The sequence below is a fragment of the Suricata suricatta genome, chromosome 11, assembly GCF_006229205.1.
Source record: "Suricata suricatta isolate VVHF042 chromosome 11, meerkat_22Aug2017_6uvM2_HiC, whole genome shotgun sequence".
In the NCBI taxonomy this organism is placed as follows: domain Eukaryota; kingdom Metazoa; phylum Chordata; class Mammalia; order Carnivora; family Herpestidae; genus Suricata; species Suricata suricatta.
Window position 1 is genome coordinate 25591077 of NC_043710.1, and position 21153 is coordinate 25612229.

The 21153-nt window shown below is 43.0% G+C and overlaps 1 protein-coding gene across 17 annotated transcripts in view; it reads right to left on the bottom strand.

Annotated features, from left to right (window-relative positions):
- Positions 1-18404: 18404 nt before the first annotated feature.
- Positions 18405-21153, bottom strand: part of CD44 (CD44 molecule (Indian blood group)) — an 87505-nt gene continuing 84756 nt past the window's right edge. For all 17 annotated transcript variants that reach the window (XM_029915770.1, XM_029915772.1, XM_029915776.1 and 14 more), the window contains one exon: positions 18405-19338. In XM_029915770.1, coding sequence (XP_029771630.1) covers positions 19134-19338 — 205 coding nt within the window. In that variant the 3' untranslated portion in view covers positions 18405-19133. The remainder of the gene's footprint in view (positions 19339-21153) is intronic.

Here is a 21153-nt window from a genome sequence, read left to right on the forward strand (position 1 = left end):
GATGGAGATCACACCAGACTCTAAGGCCAGAAAGGTCCTCAGAGGGTGAATATTTGAAGTATAGCCATGCTTTTTGCAGATGAGGAAAATGACGCCCTAATTTAAAATGATTAAGAGGTAACACAATGGCAAACAGAAGTTAAATCCTGGTTCTGGATCTCTTCTAGCTATGGACCATGGATGGTTTATTTAGCCTCACTGTCTTCATCTCTGGAATGGGGCTAATCATGCCTATGATACAGGGTGTCTGTTGAAAAGACATCCACAAAGTAGCCCAGTACTTGATGCATGGTCAAGGTTTAGTCAATTACAGCTGTCCACAATTTCCCACCATTATCATCAATATCATCATCGTTGTCATCATCATTATTGCCACCCTTAGCGTTATCAATAACAACTTCTTAGTGATGAAGCTATAGAAAGTTATGCTTCCTCTTTCCCAATCATATCACATGGACACAAGCATAAAACCCAGAACTCAGAGCTAGTCTTCCACAAATCTGAGCTTTATTCACAGAACATGACCTCTCTGACCCCAGCCATTACTCTTTTATTCAGTCCTTTCTACAAGAGAGCAAGAGAGCTCTAGGGAGGTCTTCCCTATGAGCAGTCCAGTGTCACCTCAGCTAACAACTCATTGATCAGAAGTAGCCACATGGTCCCCTGCAGCTTCAAAGGAGAATGAAATGCAATCCCACCTCTATTCTTAGGATGGACGAGATCCAGAAACATGTGTGCTAATAAATTACCATAGTCCACTTCTCTGGTCATCTAATATTTGGTGTACTCTGTTTGACAAATACAAGAGATTATTCTTTATTTACTCCTACAGAAGCTTCGTGGACATTACAAGCCCATGTTATCTGATGTTCCAGATGGCCCTCTAATACTTTCTTCTATTACTTACCAAAGCTGTGATTCTTGGCAGTGAGGAAACACACTAGATTTCTTCAGGGAAAGGAAGTGAGTCTCAGCCTGGCTAAAGTGGCCTCTCACCAGGATAGGAGACTGAGTTGGCTCTTCCAATGGGAAACAGGACATCCAGGAACGAATCAATTCTTTCTTCCCTGGAGAAGCCCCTCGGGGAGTCCCTAGCTCACAGCACTGCATATACTGGTAGAGCTCAGTGTCATGAGAAAGGCCATTTCTGTGGAATGTGCCCAACCCTACAGAGCTCCCTTGGCGGGTTTATTCTCAGCAGCTTTCCTTCCCATCATCCCTTTCTCCTTTGCTTTGTCTTCTTTTGCAGATGATATTTGTTGTCTCCCTCAACAGTTTCAAGAACAGACTTGGCAGAAACTTCTTGGGGCTTTGTGATTTCAGGAGCTCATCCATTGCTATGCTTGAATCATCTCAAAATGGTGCCCTCCTACACTTTTCAGCAACTTTGGGGCATAGCACAATCTTAGGAGCCTGCTATTTATGACTAATAGTAGCTACTGTCTTAGGTGGGATCCCTAGAAGCAGAACCTGAGACAGGATTCAAGTTCACATGATTTTTTTGAGTGAACTACTTTTTACAAAACTTTATAAAGGATTGAGGGAAACAGGATAGGGAAGAATAAGAGCAGAGCAAGAAGGTAGTCTCAGGGAAAGTCTGAGTTTGAGTTGTCCTTGAAGAAAGAAGACCTGTCTTTGAGCACCCATACCAATCAGTCATTGGCTGTGGGCTACTGATGGGAGAGAGTTATAATCTCCAGGAGAAGGCAGCTCCCATCTACTGAGAACCATTCTCTAGAGAAGGGGGGAAGCTGTGTATTATTAGTTGCCAATACCGCAGCTGGAGATGGATATGCCGACCCAAGAAGGGGATCCAGGCAAAGAGCCAACAACTAAAGCTTTTGCTTCACACATGCCTACCATGTGCTTGTATTGTTCTCACAATAATTCTGTGATATACATATACTCACCACCATGCCCCCCTTCTTTAGTTTTACCAATAATGCAATTGATATTCAGAAACAAATACACCAAAGGAAAAGCTGGTCCGGAGGTCTTTTGAGTATACTGGCTTTGTTTTCCCAAATAGCCCAGCAGAGTATATTGCTGTGTTACCAATGTTTAATGGTATTTGAACCTCTATGCTTTGTATACTATTCCTTGACGTCTAATCTTGAAGCCTAATTATGCATGAGACTTTAGGGCATTCAATTAAAATGGGTCATGTTTGTCATCCCATGTGGTCCTGTATCACCTACTTAGGTGTCCTCTGGAGTCATGTTTGGTAAAGAGGAGATATCCATGGATGCCTGGAGCCCCAAGATGCACCTACAATAGGTGGCCCAGCTAGTCAGAACAGATTCTTCTCTTCCTGAAAGTATTTGCTAAATTAGCAGGACAATGGGTGTCATCTTGAGTGTCAACTCTGATCAGTCAAGAGTGAGGCACTCTGGGGCACCTGGATGGCTCAGCCTGTTAAGCGTCCAACTTTGGCTCAGGTCATGATCTGAGTTCAGGAGTTCAAGCCCCACATCGGGCTCTGTGCTGACAGCTCAGAGCCTGGAGCCTGCTTCGGATTCTGTGTTTCCATCTCTCTCTACCCATCTCCCACATGTGCTCTGTCTCTCTCAAAATTAAATAAACATTAAAAAAAAAAAAGGAGTGAGGCATTCTCAGGCCCTATCTGTGCTTACTAGGAAAGAATCAAAACTGATTATCAATGGCTGCAAAAAAACAAGGAAGAAAGGGGATCCCTATCTGCCATTCTTAATTATATCCGTCGGGATGAGTTGCGCTGCAGTGGTCTCAGCAAGATGAGCTCACTACTGGCTCCTAGCGTAGTTCTACCTCCCGTCTGCACAGGTCATTCTGCTCATTGTACTTCCCCAGGAACCCTAGATGCTAAACCAGCTACTACCTTAAACAGATTTGTTGCCTGAGGGCAAGAGAGCTCTAGGAAGGTCCTCCACACAGCAGTCGAATGTCACCTCAGCTTACAACTCATTGATCAGAAGTCACAGGAGAATGAAATGCAATCCCACCTCCATACTCAGGATGGACAAGATCCAGAAATATGTGTGCTATTCTGACCTCCTCCGCAAGGGGAACTACACAAAGTCTCATTCATTCGGAGCTTCAAACTCAAAGTCCAGGGTCTCAGAGTGGCACATGGAAGCTTCTATGTTCAGATGTGACTCGGCCCAGAAATTGGTGAAAACAAAATGCAAGTTTGCTGCACCCCTCACCTCCCCTCCCCCCATGGCTCACATACACATGCTCCAATGGCAGAATAAGGGCAGTTTAATCACCATAATATCCTATCTGGAAAGGGGGCAAATGGAAGTCTTAAGTCACTGAGCCATAGTGTTTCAGAAATCCTGGCAGGCAGACATTAGAGGGCCCCTCTACACTTCGAATAAGGAAAATTCCGTGATTATGTCCTCATCTGGCTCCCCGAAAGGGCTTCCCCAGTTCATTCCCCCGACCATGGTGTTTCATTCCACCTTCTAGGAAGCCGCTCCTTTTCCATTCTACTCTGTTGCTGCATGAAGAGAACATATAGGAATAATCTCTCCTCCAACAATCTCTCCTCTCTTTTTGCTCATAGAAATTTGGGCTTCAGGGCTCCTTTTAAGTCTTCATCAGTCACAGAGTTTTTCTAGTTGAGATCTTTGGCATCATGACTCTTACAATCTTCCCTGGCTTTATAAGTTTGACTCTAATCAGCCTCTTATGCCAATAGCCACACCCTCAGCCCTTCTAGAAACACGTCCTTTTCTCATAATTGTGGGTACTTTGAGCCAGTCAGGCTTGAGGCAGAGAGCCATAGCCTTAGATTCCTTTTCCTCTGAGCCACTTTTTTTTTTTTTAAATGAAAGAATATTGCTGGATGCCACATTAGTTCCTGCAGATATGATTGATTTTTCTTCTGAGACCGAGGTAGTGCACAATGCATCTGTATTTTATCTTTTATTGTTTGGGGCTGAGAAGTAGTTGCCCCTTCTGGCTCTACAAGTGTTCACATTTCTAGAATCTCTCTTTCCTTCTGGCAAGTAATGAAAATGTCTGATGTGGTCACTGCACCATCAGTCAGGGCCTCTGAGTGGCTACAGTGACAGAGCCTGTCGGGACCTATGATGGACATACAGCATGAGTGAGCAATAGACTTTGTCATTTGGGGCCACAGAGGATTTGCAGTTGCTTTTATTGCAAATAACCACCTACTATATTAGAGAAATGGATTCCCTACTCTGGGGTTTTGGCTTAGATGTTTCCTCTTTGTTGTAACCTCATTTGGAAGCAAAACGAAACACATCTTATGAACCGAACCGGTATCTATCCAACGATGCCTACCAAAATAGTGTATCTTTACCTGTTCTGAGGGGAACTCAGTCACCAGAGAGGCCTCTGAGGGCAGGGAGGAGGAAAGGACAGCATAGATCAAGGTGGTCTCAGCCAATATAATGTAAGAGCTGTTTCTCTAGGATTGATGCTAGTGAGTTTAGAGTGACAAAAAAAATTTTTTTTCTGCACCAATTTCAAATTAGAAGTGAGATTTTTTTTCTAAACCATTGTGTCATTGAAAGCTAAAATGATGAATTGGTTGATTAAAAAAATAACCCCAAACTGATGTTCTATTGTTATTTCTGCCCCCAAGGAATGGGTCTCTAGTTGTCCTCCAAAGAGATGAGTCAGGAAGCTGGACTTTTCTTTGTCCAGCCGGAGTCTTGCTGTGCAGAAATGCTCATGCTGCTTAGTGGGGGTGCATTAACCCCATTTCACAGATGAAGAAACTGAGGCCCAAATATGTTAAATAAGATGCCCACAGGCATAAGGTCTATTCAGCTATTAATAATCAGGGAGGAAAAGATATCACTTCTTTATTTGTCTCTTGGATATTTGGGGGCTGGGAGGCAGATTAATTTTGCAAGGACACTGCCCCATAGCTTTTTTTTCAGCCACTCTGTCACCAGATATAGCTGCCATGTTCCTGCCACTGAGAACCTCTCTCCACCTCTCACTCATCTGAGTGCCATTGTCTCAAGGTTCAAAGTCCCGGGCAAGAGGGCCCTTTGGACCAAGCTTGTCTAGCTCCGGCTTAAGTCATGCTTTTTTGTCCCTCACCTTCTCTCTGGCCACTCGCTGGCCCATGACACAGGCACCTCCTATGGAAGGTGGGTCCTATGGGAGCTCCTCCCAGGGAGCCTCGCTCTGCACACATGCTGGGGTATAGCCTTCCACACCGGCTAAGCCAGGAATCCTTCTACCATTTATCTCTCTCTCTCTCTCTCTCTCTCTTTTTAAAGTTTATTTTAAGGCAGGGGGGCGGGGGCAGGAGCAGAGAGAGAGGGCAAGAATCCCAGGCAGGATCCACACTGACAGCTCAGAGCCCGAAGCGACCCTCGATCTCAGGAACCTTGAGATCATGACCTGAGCCGAGATCAAGAGTCAGACGTTTTGGGGTGCCTGGGTGGCTCAGTCAGTTAAGTGTCCAACTTCAGCTCAGGTCATGATCTCACAGTTCGTGGGTTTGAGCCCCGTGTCAGGCTCTGTGCTGACACCTCAGACCCTGGAGCCTGCTTCAGATTCTGTGTCTCCCTCTCTCTCCGACCCTCCCCTGCTCGCACTGTCTCACTCTATCTCTCAAAAATAAAAAACATTAAAAAAAAAAAGAGTCAAACGTTTAACCAACTAAGTCACCCAGTCACCCCCTCTACCATTTACTTTCTATCTTCCAAAATCCATTGAAATCTCTTTTTCTGCTAATGTCCCTTCTTCCTCCATTCTTTCTGTATTCATAGGTCTATACCCTTTTAAAAAATGTTTATTTATTTTTGAGAGAGAGAGAGAGAGAGAACACAACCAGGAAAGGGGCAGAGAGAGAGAGAGAGAGAGGGAAAGAAGACCTGAAGCAGGGTTTGCACTGAAAGCAGAAAGCTCGATGTAGGGCTCACACTCAGGAACTATGAGATCATGACCTGAGCCAAAGTCAGATGCTCAACCAGCTGAACCTCCCAAGTGCCCCTATAGGTCTATACTCTTTGAATATATTTGCTATCATTTGAGCAAGTCTGAGGAAGGAAAATATATAAATGAGTATATTCAATCTGTTGACTTTAAGTGAATGTCTGAGATGGAATATCCATTCTTGAATGGAGGAGCCACACATGCGACACCCTTTCCCAGTGGGCAGTGTAAGGCTGGCATCAGGCTGCCTTATATACATGTCTCACTAAAACAGGCCATGTGTAAGAAACTCTTATATACCATTGTTCTGCTAACTGGCTAGGTCCACTTGGACGTGCTGGTGACATTTTGCTAACTCTTTAGCAGCTGGTCTGGGGAATATATTCCCAGCTTAATTCGAGGTTATAACTTGGATTGGAAATAGTGAGACATCATTTCTTCATTCAAATACTCTGAAAAAGCCTCCAAAATGTAACCAGTGAATTAGGTTCCTTTTTTTCTGCTGTATAAGATGTGCCCCTTTCTATGATTCAGCTGTGCCTCTATTCAGCATGTATCATTGAGCACCTACTATGCGCCAGGCATTATTCTAGGTGCAGAGGACACTGCAGGAGACATACGTTTATTATGAAGGTTACATATCCAGCTACTGATTATTTGAAAGTCTTACGTAATTGTGGGTTTTGTTTGCTTGTTTGTTTGTTTAGAAAGAGAGAGAGGGGAGAGCGGAGCAGAGGGAGAGAGAGAAACTTAAGCAGGCTTCATACTCAGTGCAGAGTCAGACATGGGGTTCCATCCCACAACCTGGGGATCATGATCTGAGCCAAAGTCAAGGGTTGGATGCTCAACTGACTGAGCCACCCAGGTGCCCCCCAAATCTTACAAAATTATAAGAATGGAGTGGGGAGAGGGAGACCAGGCATTGTGGATCTGATCTACCTTCCTTATTTCTAAACCATACAACCATACAAGCTGGTGTGTGTATGTGAATGTGTGTGTGTGAGAGAGAGAGAAAGGTAGAGAGAGGTTTCCTTTCGGGGTGAGCAATGAGAGATACACCGTTCCAATATTTTTTTCTTTATCTCCTTTCCATTCCTGTTTCTTATCTCTCCCCTGACAAACCCTATATATTTCTGATATATCCCTACAACACTTTCTTTCAGTACTGACCAGACCCGCCCACAGAAATAATCAAATCTCTGCTCTTTCTACTTCCCTCAGATTCCCCTACCTTCCATGTTGGATGCCAATTGCTTTTCTCTTCTGTCATGTTACAATTGTTCCACAGAGAATGATGGGCTCTGTCGCCATGTCCTCTGGATTCCTCAGAAGTGAGGTGAGCCCTTATCTCTGAGAACGGGAGGGACGGGAGGAAAAAATTGGTGAGAAATTGCCACCTTGGGTGGTGGCTGGGTTTCCCCTCGATTACTTAAAATCAAACATATCTCATCATTTCCAGAATTAATTTCTTTCAGAAACCTCTGCCCTGACCTAAATAGCAAAAACCAGTTTCTTCCACTCATCTTGACAGTTCTAGCAGAATGAATACCCTGGACTTAAAATGCCGGAAGAACATTCACACCGGCCTTGCCGCTGAGGTAATTTACCAGACACCTTACTCTTATTGGACAATAAAGAGTATCTTGTTCATATCACGTTTCCCTAATTTCTGGAGGCAGAAGGAAATCAGTTTAACCATCTGACTGATGTGATTTGAAATTTAACTCATTTGTAACTGGTTAACAAGCTTGGAGGATACTTTTTGAAAGAGAAAACATTTCCAGCACAATACTTCTGAGAGTAAAGAATTTTGCAGAAAACAGACCTTTGTTTGTCTGTTTACCTTTCTATAGAAATGGAGTAGATCATTACTTTTGCCATGTTTAATGTTAAATTCCTTTTAGGGAACAATAAAAGACATCAAATAAGCCAATGTCTTCTTTGAATACCCCTAGATTCTTTCAGCCAATCTATTTAGCCAAAGGAATAATTCCAAATCAAATCCAGAGCCAAAATTTGGTATAGGATTGAACTTTCCCCCCAAACACCAGACAACTTAATACGTGCTGCATTTAGAACCGATAAATAGGCATGAACTGTTTTAAAGTCACAGGTGATTTTGAAACTCACTTAATGGTTCATCAGTGCTAAAGCCAGCCAGCCTTCTCTAGGAGCTGTAATAAAAGTCATTCCTGGCACAGGGATCGGTATGTTGGAGCGGAAGCTGTTGATGGATGGACGCAGTTCACGTTGGCATCCTGTCTCTGCCACTTACCGAGTGACTATATGCCCTGTGCCTTAGTTTCCCTATCTGTACAATAAAGGCAATAAGGTACTTGATTCCACAGGGTTCTCCTGAGTCTTATTTCAGTTTTCCTATTGCAGCACACCCTTATGGAGCGCACTGGGCCAGGCACGGCTCTAAAACCCAAGCCATTAATTCATTTGGTTCCAGGCTATGGACTATATGATCTATTTAACCACAGAGAGGTCGAATAACTGGGTTACTATGCACAGCATGTTTTAAGTGGTGTCTGGTAGACAGCGAACTCTCAGTGTCAGCCATCACAGATGGAGACCCTCCTCTGCATGGCCGCCACAGCGGGCACCACACTGTTTGTGTCTCTCGGACAAGGGTGTAGGGCTCTGCACACAGCACAGTGCCCAGAATGTAGGAGGTGTTTGGTATTATGATTAAATGCGAACTAGGTAATAGTTCCTTCTCTTTATGATTTTGAATCCTTTTCAAAACCCAAGATATTGATTAAAAAGAATATGGACCACGTAGGACCATCCATTGTACCCTGATCCTTTGTCACACCATACGGGCAACCCACTTCCTCTCCCACTCCACCCTAAGCCTTTAGTGCAAGGACACCCGCCTTCACCCTCTTCTCTCTGGTCTTATTCTGAGGAGACAAGGATCAAAGTCAGGTGCAGGACCCAATTTCCAGAGACCAGGGGGAATGTTCTGGAAAGTCCACAAGGGGGCGCATTATCAACAGGCCAATGAAGGCCAACAAGATGGTTAAATAACAGGGAAAATAACAATTTCTGAAAGGACGTGAACCTAGATCGGAAAATTCCCATGGATCCAAGCCTTGGCATGCCGAATGAACACATAGGACTTTTCTTTATTAGCTTTTACACAAATCTCTAAATTTTGCCGAAGGAGAAAGTGATCTACAACAGAAGGTCAGGGCGCCGGTGCTTTTTGAGAGATGTCTGAGCCTGGTGCTGCCCTAAGACAGAGCCCAGGGTTTCCAATGGGTCTGCAGCCCAGGCCAGACCTTGTGGTTCTGAAGGTGCTGTGTCCCTGCACCCAGTGAAACTGGCTTCAGAGGGTAAAAGAGAAGAGAGGCCAAGTGTGGCCAATCCTACCTGCCTTGCAAACCTCACTGTGAATGAGACGAGAGGTGCTATCCTTATTGAGTTCATCTGGGATTGCTTCCTGCCTGTTAGGATCTCTCTATTTGCTACGTGCAGGAAGGCCTTAATAAGTAAGTACTTTCTTTCACTACATTTGTTCAAGTCTTGCTCTTTATAATTTTTATCTTTAACTCTATTTGTATCCTTGTGATAGCTTTTCCTGACATTTCTTTCTTCATTTCTTAATGAGATTTAAAGAGTCCTTGGAGGAGGAGAAAATAAAGAGCGCAAGCTCTTTTTGAACTCTAGTAACCTTGCCTGAAGTTTGAGTTGCCCGTAAGCCTTTAGTGTTGAAAACCTGTCTGTCCACTTCTCCATGGAAGGGTTCCCAAGGTGTGGGCCTGGGCTCTCTGGAGCTAGGCCCCCTGAATTCCAACCCCATCCCCTCTCTCTCCTCAGCCAGAAGCCACACTGAAGCCCCGCCTTGTCAGGGGCTTGTGTCGTGAGATGTTGGCAATAAGAAGCCTGCGTGTTCCCTAGAAAACAGGAGGGGAACCTTCTTTTCTTTTGAACAGTTATTTGGGAATCTCAGAGTGGGAGGGTTTTTAGGATCCCAATTCTTGGAAGGGTGAGAGGGGCTCAGAAGTCCTTAGAATACCGCTGACTCCCCCCCACACCACAGTTTGTGTTTTCTCTAGGTCCCGCCTATGTATTCACACAAGGAAAAGGTTGAAGGTGACAAGAAGGAGGGATAAAACCTGTGCACATCTGTATTCCATGCATTTTTACACACACTATCTCATTGACTCACTCATCAGTCTTTCTGGCAGTAATTATAATTCCCATTTTATAGATGAGGAAACTGAGGCACAGAGCTATTCAAAAACTTATGTAAGGTCATATAGGGAGTAAGTGGTAGGGCTAATTTGTACTCGGAATTTTATTTTATTTTATTTTACTTTTTTAATGTTTATTTATATTTGAGAGAGACAGGCAGAGCATGAGCAGGGAAGGAGCAGAAAGAGAGGGAGATACAGAATCTGAAGCAGGCTCCAGGCTCCACACTGTCAGCACAGACCCTGACGCAGAGCTTGAACTCACAAACTGCGAGATCATGACCCGAGCTGAAGTTGGATGCTTAACTGACTGAGCCACCCAGGCGCCCCAGAATTTTATCTTAAAGACCACCATTTTCTAGTGAAACTTTAGCTGCCCTTCCCGAGGTTCTTGCCATTCTTCTGTAGGGAGTGAGGAAAGAGGAAGTGGTTTGGACTGGACTTCTGGAAAACAGTAGTCACCACATGATGAGGCAAGCAGTCTGGAAGCCTGAGGGGGTGGACTGAGGAGGCGAGTTATGGGGAGCCCTGATGGGCAAACTACCGGTGTTGAAGACACGATGTCAACACAGGCAAGGAACGGGGCTGGAGGCTGGGGTGCTGCTTATTGAGCAAGAAGGATGGCTCAGCCAGACTTCCTACTCCCCTGACCTCTTGCCCAGGCAGCGGGGCAAAAATCCTCTCTACACGCGGCCTGCTTCTTCTCCTTCCAATAATCATGGCAGCATCTCAGAGGTTGTTTACAGTTTCCTAAATTAATTATATCACCAGTATGGCCTAAATAGTGAATGTATCTGCACTTACTCATTCCCAAGCCCTTCCTGTGGTTTCTGGAAGTCTCCTTCAGTCCCACCAGGCACAGAGAAGGAATGAGGGCATGCTGACCTGGTTTACAGCATTTGGAGACAACTTCTTAACTTTGACAATTCAATTTACCAGACTTCTGACTACAGGCACCAAAGCATGTTAGGTCAGAGGCTCTGGACAGAGCTGAGCTCCATTCCAGGTTTGACCACTTTCTACTTGTGTATCTTAGGGACAATAATAAATTTCTTTGTATCCCCAGGTGCCTCACTTGTTAAAAATAAGATGAGAATTCTCTGTTAGGGGTTATAGGAAAGACTCAAAGATGTATAAACCCAGTATTTGTAAGTGCTCAGCAGAGGCAATCATTGATCTGGGCCTTCTGCAGTGCATTGGAGATACAGAGCCAAAATCTTGCCCTCAAACTTGTTGTCCTTGTGGAAAAGACAGGCCCATGGGCCAATTAATTAAGTGGCAGAGGAAGACCTGCTTTAATGACTTGTAGACAAGGTAAAGAGATGGCACTGGGAGGAGGAATGGACTCAGCCTGGTCAAGGGTGTGGTGAGGCAGCTTTCTGGAAATCTTGATCAAAGCTGTGAGTGCAGCCCCAACTTTGGTTAATCCATAGCCACCGCTTGAATAGCCAAGATTTCATCCAGGGATGCCAGCTAATCTGCTTCCTGGACTAGCTCTTTACTCTTGCCCTGAGGGCAAAAACTAGCTTTCTGTTAAAATCAAAGAGCCTTGGATTCCGATATATTCTGGTTCCAGGTACCCTAAGTTAATAGCTGAAAAGCTGATTAGCATTCTGCAAACTGGAGGGGGTGGTGAAGAGAGAAGTTGAGGAACTGCTGTATGCATGAGGGAGATGAATTTATATTTACCTAGGAACTAATATTTTCAAGGACCTGATATCTACCAGGTGTTGCCATATGCTATCATTACCTCATTTAATATTAACAGTGGCCCTATGAAGGTTTTATTGTCCTTCTTTTACAGATAAGCAAACCAAAACTCAAATTATTTAATGTTTATTTTTGAGGGAGAGAGAGAGAGAGAGCGCGCAAGCAGAGAAGGGGCAGAGAGGGAGGGAGAGTGAATCCCAAGAAGGTTCCACACTGTCATCACAGACCTGACTTGGGCTCAAGAGATCATGACCTGAGCCAAAATCAAGAGTCAGATGCTTAACTGACTGAGCCACCCAGGTGCCCCTAACACTCACATTATTTAAGATGTGTGAACAGGGTCGCACAGTGAAGGGTACAGTCAATATTAAAATCCAGGTAGATTCCAAAGCTCACGCTCTTTCTACTGTATCAGGCAATCTCTGAAACATATATTTACACAGGATCCTGCTCCTTCCTTTTACAATAACCATGGCATTTATGAAGCTGTTTATGGCTTCCCAAATTAATGCTATAGCCAACATAGCCAAAATTGTGTGGGTACTTAAGTATAAACATAAAGAGGTTCCTTCAAGCACAAGAACCTTTCAACATATTTGTCATAGATTGATTACACTAATGACTCTGATCACACTTTTTGCAATGTGACTTTGCAGTGCCTCCCAGTAAGGAGTAAAATCTATTTCCCATCCTTTAAGTGTGGGCAGCTCTTGTGATCTGTTTGGTCAATAGAATATGGTAGAATGGAAGAAAGCCAGTTCTGGGTCTAGGCCTCTAGAAAACTTGTGGGCAGCTACCATCACTTGGATCCCTACTGAACTTAGATTAGGCAGCTGGGGGCATGTGAAGGAGACATAGGAAGAGACTCCAACTTCCCAGCCATCCCACATGAAGCCATCAAAGATTCTAGCCGACCTGTTTGTTAACCACAGACACGTGTGTGAGTACAATTACGCTCAACTGAGCTCTGGCCAGATCAGTAAGAAATACCCAGTCAAGGGGTGCCTAGGTGGCTCAGTCGGTAAAGCATCCGACTTTGGCCCAGGTCATGATCTCACAGTTCATAGGTTCGAGCCCCGCATCAGGCTCTGTGCTGACAACCCAGAGCCTGGAGCCTGCTTCGGACTCTGGGTCTCTTTCTCTCTCTGCTGCTCTCCTGCTTGTGCTCTGTCTCTCTGTCTCAAAAACAAATAAACATTTTAAAAATTAAAAAAAAAAAAGAAGCATCCAGTCAATGGGCAGACTCATGAGAAATAATAAATGTTTGCTATTTTAAGTTACTGCAGTTTGGAGTGATTTTATAATGTCCCAATCACTAACTGCTATAACCAAAAATGTGATTTTCTTCTTAATTATGGGTCAATGAAGCCTCTATTGCCTCATTCATTGTCAGGACTTCAGTTTGAATGAATTGTTCCCTAGATCTGCTGTACAGCTAACATCTTGGGATCTCCCTTTTTCACCATTTTAGGAATTCCCTTTGCTTTGCTTTCTGAATCTCACGCCTTCTTGGTAACTCCCTTGTTTTGATGGCATACCTCCTGTGGGAGTTCCCTGAAATGGGCGAACTGGTTTGGAGACGATGCATATTTGAAACGCCTCCATTCTACCCTTTCACTTAATTTGCGGTTTTTCTAAATTAGAGTTCTAGCTAAGGAATATTTCTCTCAGAATTTTGAGGGCACTGTTTCAAGTATTCTATGTGGCTGTTGAGAAGTGTGATTCTATTCTGATTCTTAATCCTCTGTATTATCGATTTTCTCCCTCTAAAAGCTTACAGAATAATCTCTTTGCCCCAATTGTGATGAATTTTTAAGATGACGTGCTTTAGTGTGGGTCTATTTTCATCCATTGTGCCAAGCACTTACTTGGTCCTATTAATCTAGATACTCATGTTTTTCAATTCTGGGAAACTTGGATATATTCTTGAATGAATTCTTCCTCTCTGGGGCACCAGGGTGGCTCAGTTGGTTGACCATTTGACTCTTGGTTTTGGCTCACAGTTTGAGGATTCAAACCCAGCATCAGGCTTGAGCCTGTGTTGCCGGTGTGGAGCCTGCTTGGGATTCTCTTGCTTCATCTCTCTCTGCCCCTCCCTCCCTTGTGCTCATTTGCTTTCTTTTTCTCACTTACAAATAAATAAAACTAAAACAACAACAACAACAACAACAACTACAACTACAATCCTTCCTCTTCATTTTCTGTTTTCTCTTTCTGCAACTCCTATTATTTGCTTATTAGATTTTCTAGAATGGTTCTGTATTTTTGTCTCTTCTCCTGTTTACTTTGCCTTTGCTCTATTTTCTGGGATATTTTTTCAAAATTATTTTCCAAATCTTCTACTGAGTTTATTTATTTATTTTTGTAAACGTATTTATTTTTGAGAGAGAGAGAGAGGGAGGGAGGTAGAAAGAGAAGAGAGGCATACACAGAATCTGAACCAGACTCCAGGCTCTGAGCTGTCATTACAGAGACCTATGCAGGGCTCAAACACATGACTGTGAGATCATGACCTGAGCCAAAGTTGGATGCTTAACCAACTGAACCACCCAGGCACCCCTAAGTCTTATTTTAAAGTAACATTGTGTTTTTCACTGGCAGGATGGGTGCCTTATAACAGAGTATTCTCAGTTCTGCTTTCTTGTCTCTTATAATTTACTGTCATTTGTTTCACTCATTCATAAGCTATAGTTACCCAATACATTATTGATATTGTTATTGTTTTAAACAAACAGATGTCAGATTGACTAATCAAGAATATAAAAAATGTAAGATTTTATTCTACCTTTGTTAGTTTCTTGCCTAACATCCTTCTCTCTTGCTCTTTTTTTTTTTTTTTTTTTTTTAATGTAGATTCAAGTTTCTGGCCTCTATAGTTTTCCTTCTCTGTGAAGGACTTCTAAAATTTTTTCTTTTTTTTCTTTTTCTTTTTTAATATAGTTTATTACCAAGTTGGTTTCCATATAACACAGCAGTGCTCTTCCCCACAAGTGCCCCTCTCTATGACCATCACTCCCCTTCCCCTCCCCCCCTTCAGCCCTCAGCTTGTTCTCAGCATTCAAAAGTCTCTTATGATTTGCCTCCCTCCCTCTCCCCAACTCTTCCCCCCACCTTTCTCATTCCCATGGTCTCCTATTAGGTTTCTTCTGCTAGACCTATGAGTGAAAACATATGGTATCTGTCCTTCTCTGCCTGACTTATTTTGAAATATTACATGGCAATGAGAAAAAATGAAATCTGGCCATTTGTAGCAAAATGGATGGACCTAGAGAGAGTCATGCTAAATGAATTTATTTTTTAATTTTTACTGTTGAGTCTCAATTTTAAGGAGCTCTTTTTTTGTAGGTGTTCCCTCAATGTTCCTTTCTATCCTAACATTGTGTTCTTGTTTTACTGATACACTATCTCCTTTTATCTCAAGGTTATTAATGATGTTTTTAAATGTTTCCTTCTCTGTACATTATCTCTACTTCTGATGTGTAAGAGGAATCCACAGAGAGCTAAGAGTCCCATGTGGCTGACATAGCTTGAGATGTGATCTCTGCATAGCTTGCTTTGCTGAGCCATTTCCTTGTGGGAAATGTTAGTATCTTTAGAGTTTTCTCTCAGGTTTATCAGATTCCTTAGAAAGACTGAACTTCTGGCTGATGGATACAGGGTTGGCTGCTGGCATTCTGGAAACCAAGCTGAGAGAGAAGGCTAGGGAGTCCCAAAATTCTTTATACATGTTTTCAGTTCTCACTATGGCATTCTAATGTCAACTGTATATGCCTTGTTGCCTTTCAGAAACTCTATTTTTCCCTCTTCAGAGAATAAACTTCAGGTCATTGGTTGGGATTGGGAAAAAATAGTCACTCAGGTACTTTGAGCCAAGAGGGAGATCTGGGGTTCTAACTGTATCTTGAATATATTTTAAACCCATTCTCCTAATTTTAGCTCCATCTTCTCTTGCATATTCCAGAGGGAGCTAATGCTGCCAGTTTCTGAGACTTTGTCAGGGGAAAGGAGTTCTGCTTCACAAATCTGGTTGTGTCTCAACTTCCCCACTGCTGGCTTAGGATTCACCTTCTCCAAATTTGAGCAGTTACTAATTAACTGTCACTTTCAAGCTTCAGATTTTTCTTCCTATTATCTCTTCTTCCATTCTCTTTGATCCCATTGGCTTACTTCAGAATATCTCTTTGTCATCTTTTCAGAGGCCAGCATGAGAGAATGGAGGTATGTCCACTATTCTATCTGGAAATCTAGGAGTAGATTTCAGCATTTAAAGAACTAATATATCACGATATCTTGTTTAGTGTGAGATAGTGGGCCACACGCTTACTATAGAAAATTAAACTTTCTCCAAAAGAAGATCCTCAAGTGATAGAAGTCCACATGATTGAGTTTTTATTTTTAGAAAAAAATATGAGTGTACAGCTTCAGTCACTTCAAAACTTTTAGCCTTGAGGTTCTAAATTACCCAGACAGCCAGATAATCAAAGCTTTGCCCCCCCCCAGATGTCCATTTCCATTAAAACAGAGACTCCTGAATCCATTTCCTTTAGCCTTTTAATAGTAGCCTTTTAGTATTTTCCACGAAGTACTTTCAACTGGGCAATATACATATTATGCTTTCCTTTTTACTACTCGTCCATCAATAAATATACAAAAATCAGAGGAAGGGTGTGCTGTGAAAAATCAAAGTAACAATAGTCACTGTACATGCATGAACAATGAGCTATTCTTGAAAAATGCAACAAATGACTTATAGAAGGGCATACCTGTAGCATGAAATTGAATGACCCCCATTATTTTTAAGTACACCTGATATTTCTAGAAAAGTCAGAGATTCCTTTCTCCCCCTCCTCTGCTGTACCAGCACTGAATAAACATTGGCTATGGAATCAGTTCTTGGCATCATGGTCTCAATGTAAAACTCTGAGAGGTTCTGCTGGAGAAATCCATTCTGACAGGCTAGAATCTGCAAAATGTGGATATGAAGATGTCTTCTGCCCCATTTTATTTTTCACCCAGTGTTAATTTAAAGGCAGCTCTCAGGAGACACAATAGGTTTACAGTTGTAGGAAAAATTGCATCTTAAGCTCTCAGCTTAATGGGAAAAAGAATCTATCATATTCCACGAACTTCGGGAAGTACTGCAGCCAAGGAATGGAAGCTCTAGACCTATCCCATTCCTAGCTTGAAAACACAGAAGTAAATCCAAGTAAGGAATACAATAATAATAAAAGATCATATTTAATTCTAAAATGAAATAGAAAACAATTACTTATCTTAGCATATTTGTTGGAAATGTCCAGAAAAGGAAAACCATCTCTAGCTGTGAGACTTTTAACACTATCCACAGTGCTGAAGAGAATGTGGGGACAGGTAGAGCCTGCTGTAGCTCTCTTGCACCTGATCCTGGAGTGGTTAAAGAACTGGAGTGAACCTGTCTGAAGACTGTGCTCTTGGAAAGCAGGGAGTACTTGGGCATCGCTTTTAAAAATAGATCCTTCATAATCATCCCGTGTATAAGTCCAGGCCTGACTTATATGGAAACTATTTTCTTCTCCTTCCTTTCCCTCCTCCCCCTCCTCTTCCCCTTCCCTCTTCCTACTGTTCCTCTTCTTTTTCTCCTTCTTCTTCTTCTTCTTCTTCTGCTTCTGCTTCTGCTTCTGCTTCTCTCTTTTTTTCTCCCTCTCTATCTCTATCTCTCTCTCCCTTTCTGTCTTAGAAACATTGCCAGTTAAACATTTCAATTTAGGCAACAGATGAATTTCTATGGGAGCATAAGTTAAGAGGTCCCATTTTATAAAAGTCCTTATACTTTATAGATGCAATTTCTTCTATTACAAGTCACCTTTGGAAGTTCCAGGAGCAATGGGCCTTCTGAACTTATGAATACAGACCACCGAGCGAGGGATAAAACCATTATTCTCTTACGTGGCTATACACCTGCCTATCTAGTGCTAAGATTCCAATGGTGGGAAGCCCTGCAGCCTTGTGAGCAACTTCCCAGGAGCTTGACTTATCCTGAGTAGCAACTGCAGCAGGGGCAGACAACTGGCTTGTTAGAGTATAAACAAATACAGCCATAAAAATACTCAAATGGGATCTACACAGTTCCCTCCCCTCTTCCCCAACTGTGCCAATTAGGGGCTACTGTCTATACTCTCTTTCATGTCCATTGACCTCTCTTTTTACTATAAGAGATCAAAAGATACTTCCATATTGGTTTTGGACATTACTTGACAAGGTGTCTATGAAATGGGGTGCCACAAATGGTAGATCATGCAATGTAATGTCACTTTTCACAGCCTTTTCAAGGCAGAGAACCTGTGGCCATTAACACACAAAGGCAGCTGAAGCTCCTTGTTTCCTAATTCTAATGCTCAGACAGGAGAAAGTCTTTGGAGCCTCAGAAATAAAATAGCTCTGTCTTCCTTGATATTCCTTGAGATTTGGTTAAGTGAACCTGAATGGGGGCTGAGTGGCTCTGAGATGAAGACTTTCAAAAAGGACTTTCTCACATCTTCCTGATGAGTTTTTGGGAACCAGCCCTTGCTGGTTAAAAAAACTGAAGGATCACAGCACAAAGGGTTATGGTGGAAGAAGTACAGATGTTTATTATGAACAGCTTAAACCCTTTATGCCTCTGACAAAGTAATCAAAAAAAAAATTATACTGATCAAAGGACCTCCAGGGTTTAATATTTCAAAAACACAGATAAATAGCTTCCTACAGATAAATAGCTTCACCTTTTGGGTATTTCCCTAGAAGCATCTGAAAAATTTCCAGGGGCGTCTTTAGAAGGGGATATGTAACCAGTACATTCTGACCCCCTACCCCACTGGAAAGAAATGCCCATGGAATGGGCTGCAGGAGAGGGGGATAAGGACCCAAATCTCCTCCTAGGGACCAATCCCTCTTAGCCCTGGGGGATGTCCTTAGCAGGTGGCTGTTGCCTGGGAGGGGGTGTGGAGGGTAGAATGGAGATCAGGAAGATGTATTTGTGGCTTTTGCTAGAAGCCATCCATAGCACCCCTAGAGGGGTGGAGGCTTCTAGGTGGGAACTGGAACAGTCAAATTTTTGTGGATTATTAATTGGGCCCTCATTTCAGAAAGCAATGCTGTTTTTATAAGTTGGACCTGACTTAAAAAAAAACAAAACAAAACACAAAAACCAAAAAAGGAGTAGAAAATTTTATACTAAAAAAATATCCCCAATGAAACAATCAGTAGCACATTGCATCTGTGAATTGTCCCAGCTCCTTGAATTGATTATGTCTCCAACTGCCATTTCTTTCCAAGGTCACCACAGCATAGGCGTTACACCCCAATCTTCATGTCCACATTCTGCAGGTTCCGGGTCTCATCGGCTGTCATATACTGATCCGAGGTCACTGAGGACTCCTTGTTCACCAAGTGCACCATCTCCTGAGACTTGCTGGCCTCTCCGTTGAGTCCGCATGCCTTTCTCTCCTCCACCGCTCCATTACCATTGTTGATCACCAGCTTCTTCTTCTGCCCACACCTAGTGATTTAAAAGATTGCGTGAGACGGGGCTACGACTCAAATCACCATCATCACCATCGTTGTCATCACCATCACAACAATTTTCAATGGTCTTAGCATGTTTCATGTTACTGACTCTTAACCATTCGTGCTTCTCAAAGTGAGTCCCCAAACCAGCAGCAAAAGCATCCCCTGTGAGCTTGTTAGAAATGCAAATTCTCAGCCTGACCCCAGATGCACTGAATCAGAGAACTCTAGGAGTGGGTTTAATATATGTGGTTTAAGAAGCCCGCAAGGGGTGTCTGAGGCACACCTGAGTTTGAGAATCCACTCTGGGAAGCCGGTGCTGGTATTGTTATAGGTGAAGAGATCCTTAGGCTCAAAAAATTCAGTAACTTGCCCCAGTTATTCAGCAATAAAAGAATCAGGACTCCAGCCCTTCTGTGTCTGACTCCTAAGTTCTAATTCTCCTTCTCCATCCTACGTGATGGCAACATTTGCTTTTTAGGCACTTAAACAACTTCTGCAAACTTCGATGAACCACAAACATGATGACTATAAATCGTTCTGATTTGTTTATTCAACCAAGTCCATTACTTCCTCTGCCCGGCGACACTTTGCTTACGAGGGTTCTGACTGCATGGTCTGCGAAAAATGCAACATTTTTCTAGAAGTGTAAGGCGTATTGATTTTCATGGGTTAACATTGGGTAACTTCCACATAATCCTGGGCACAGGAGGTTTAACTATATAAGGCAAGCTGTTCACTTTTGCCATTAGGGTTCTCAGTAACATTATTTAAGATTCGAATGCAGGAGGTCTTCTATGGAAGAGCATGACCTTGATCATGTCCCTGGGTTGTTGTAGCATTGCCTCCCCCACCCAGCCTGATGCAATACTTCCTCTTTCCTGTAACACGATCACTGCAGCACATGTAGAAGTCAGATTGCTTGACGAAAGCCAAGTTGTAGAGTCTCACAACTGCAAGTGGGGTGGGGAAGAGGGGCAATGGGCTAGCATTTATTGGACACCTCCTGAATGCCAGGCACTTTACATATAATTTAATGAAGTCCTCACAATAATCCCGCAATGCAGCTGTTATTCTAGTTACACAGCAGTGGAAACTGAGGTCCAGGGATGTTTAATAACTAGCCCGAGGCCACATAGCTAGTAAGACAGACAGAGTCAATATTCAAATCTACACCTTTATGACCAGAAGCCTGGGCTGTGCCCAGCTCTATTCATGCTGCCAACCATCTGGAGATTTGGAAACAGTATGAAGTCGGAATTGTTCACTTTGCCACTGGAGGTTTGGAGTTGTAGAGACAAAGCCTCTATTATTCATGATCATGGGCCATTCCCTCTAGAACTGCCAAGGCAATAAACTTTAATCTCTTATTTGGGGAAATAGAAATTATAGATCCTGTCTCCTCTGGCATGATGCATGCCTGACAAGGGGCGGAGAGAGGGTTGCCTGAACTTTGGAGCAAATCTGTGGGTCTGGGCCTCATGCAGTCCACACAGACAAGGGTAGGGACTTGATTTTGAGACCTTATTGCTGTGTGACCGGGAGCAGCTCATTTAACCTCTCTGAGCCTCAGTTTTCTTAACAGTAATATCAGGCTGTTAAGAGTACCAATCTCACAGGTTTGTGGAAAATCCTTGAAACAAAGCCCAGCACGGATGCATGAGTCCCTTATTGTTATTATTTGTTGCTCTTACTAAATGGGGTGAGGGAAGCCAAGGCCTTGGATAAGCACTTAGGACACAATCTGGAACACAGGAAATTTTCGAGAAGCCCTGGCTGTCGTTGTTCATAGAACCAGAGCCATGTG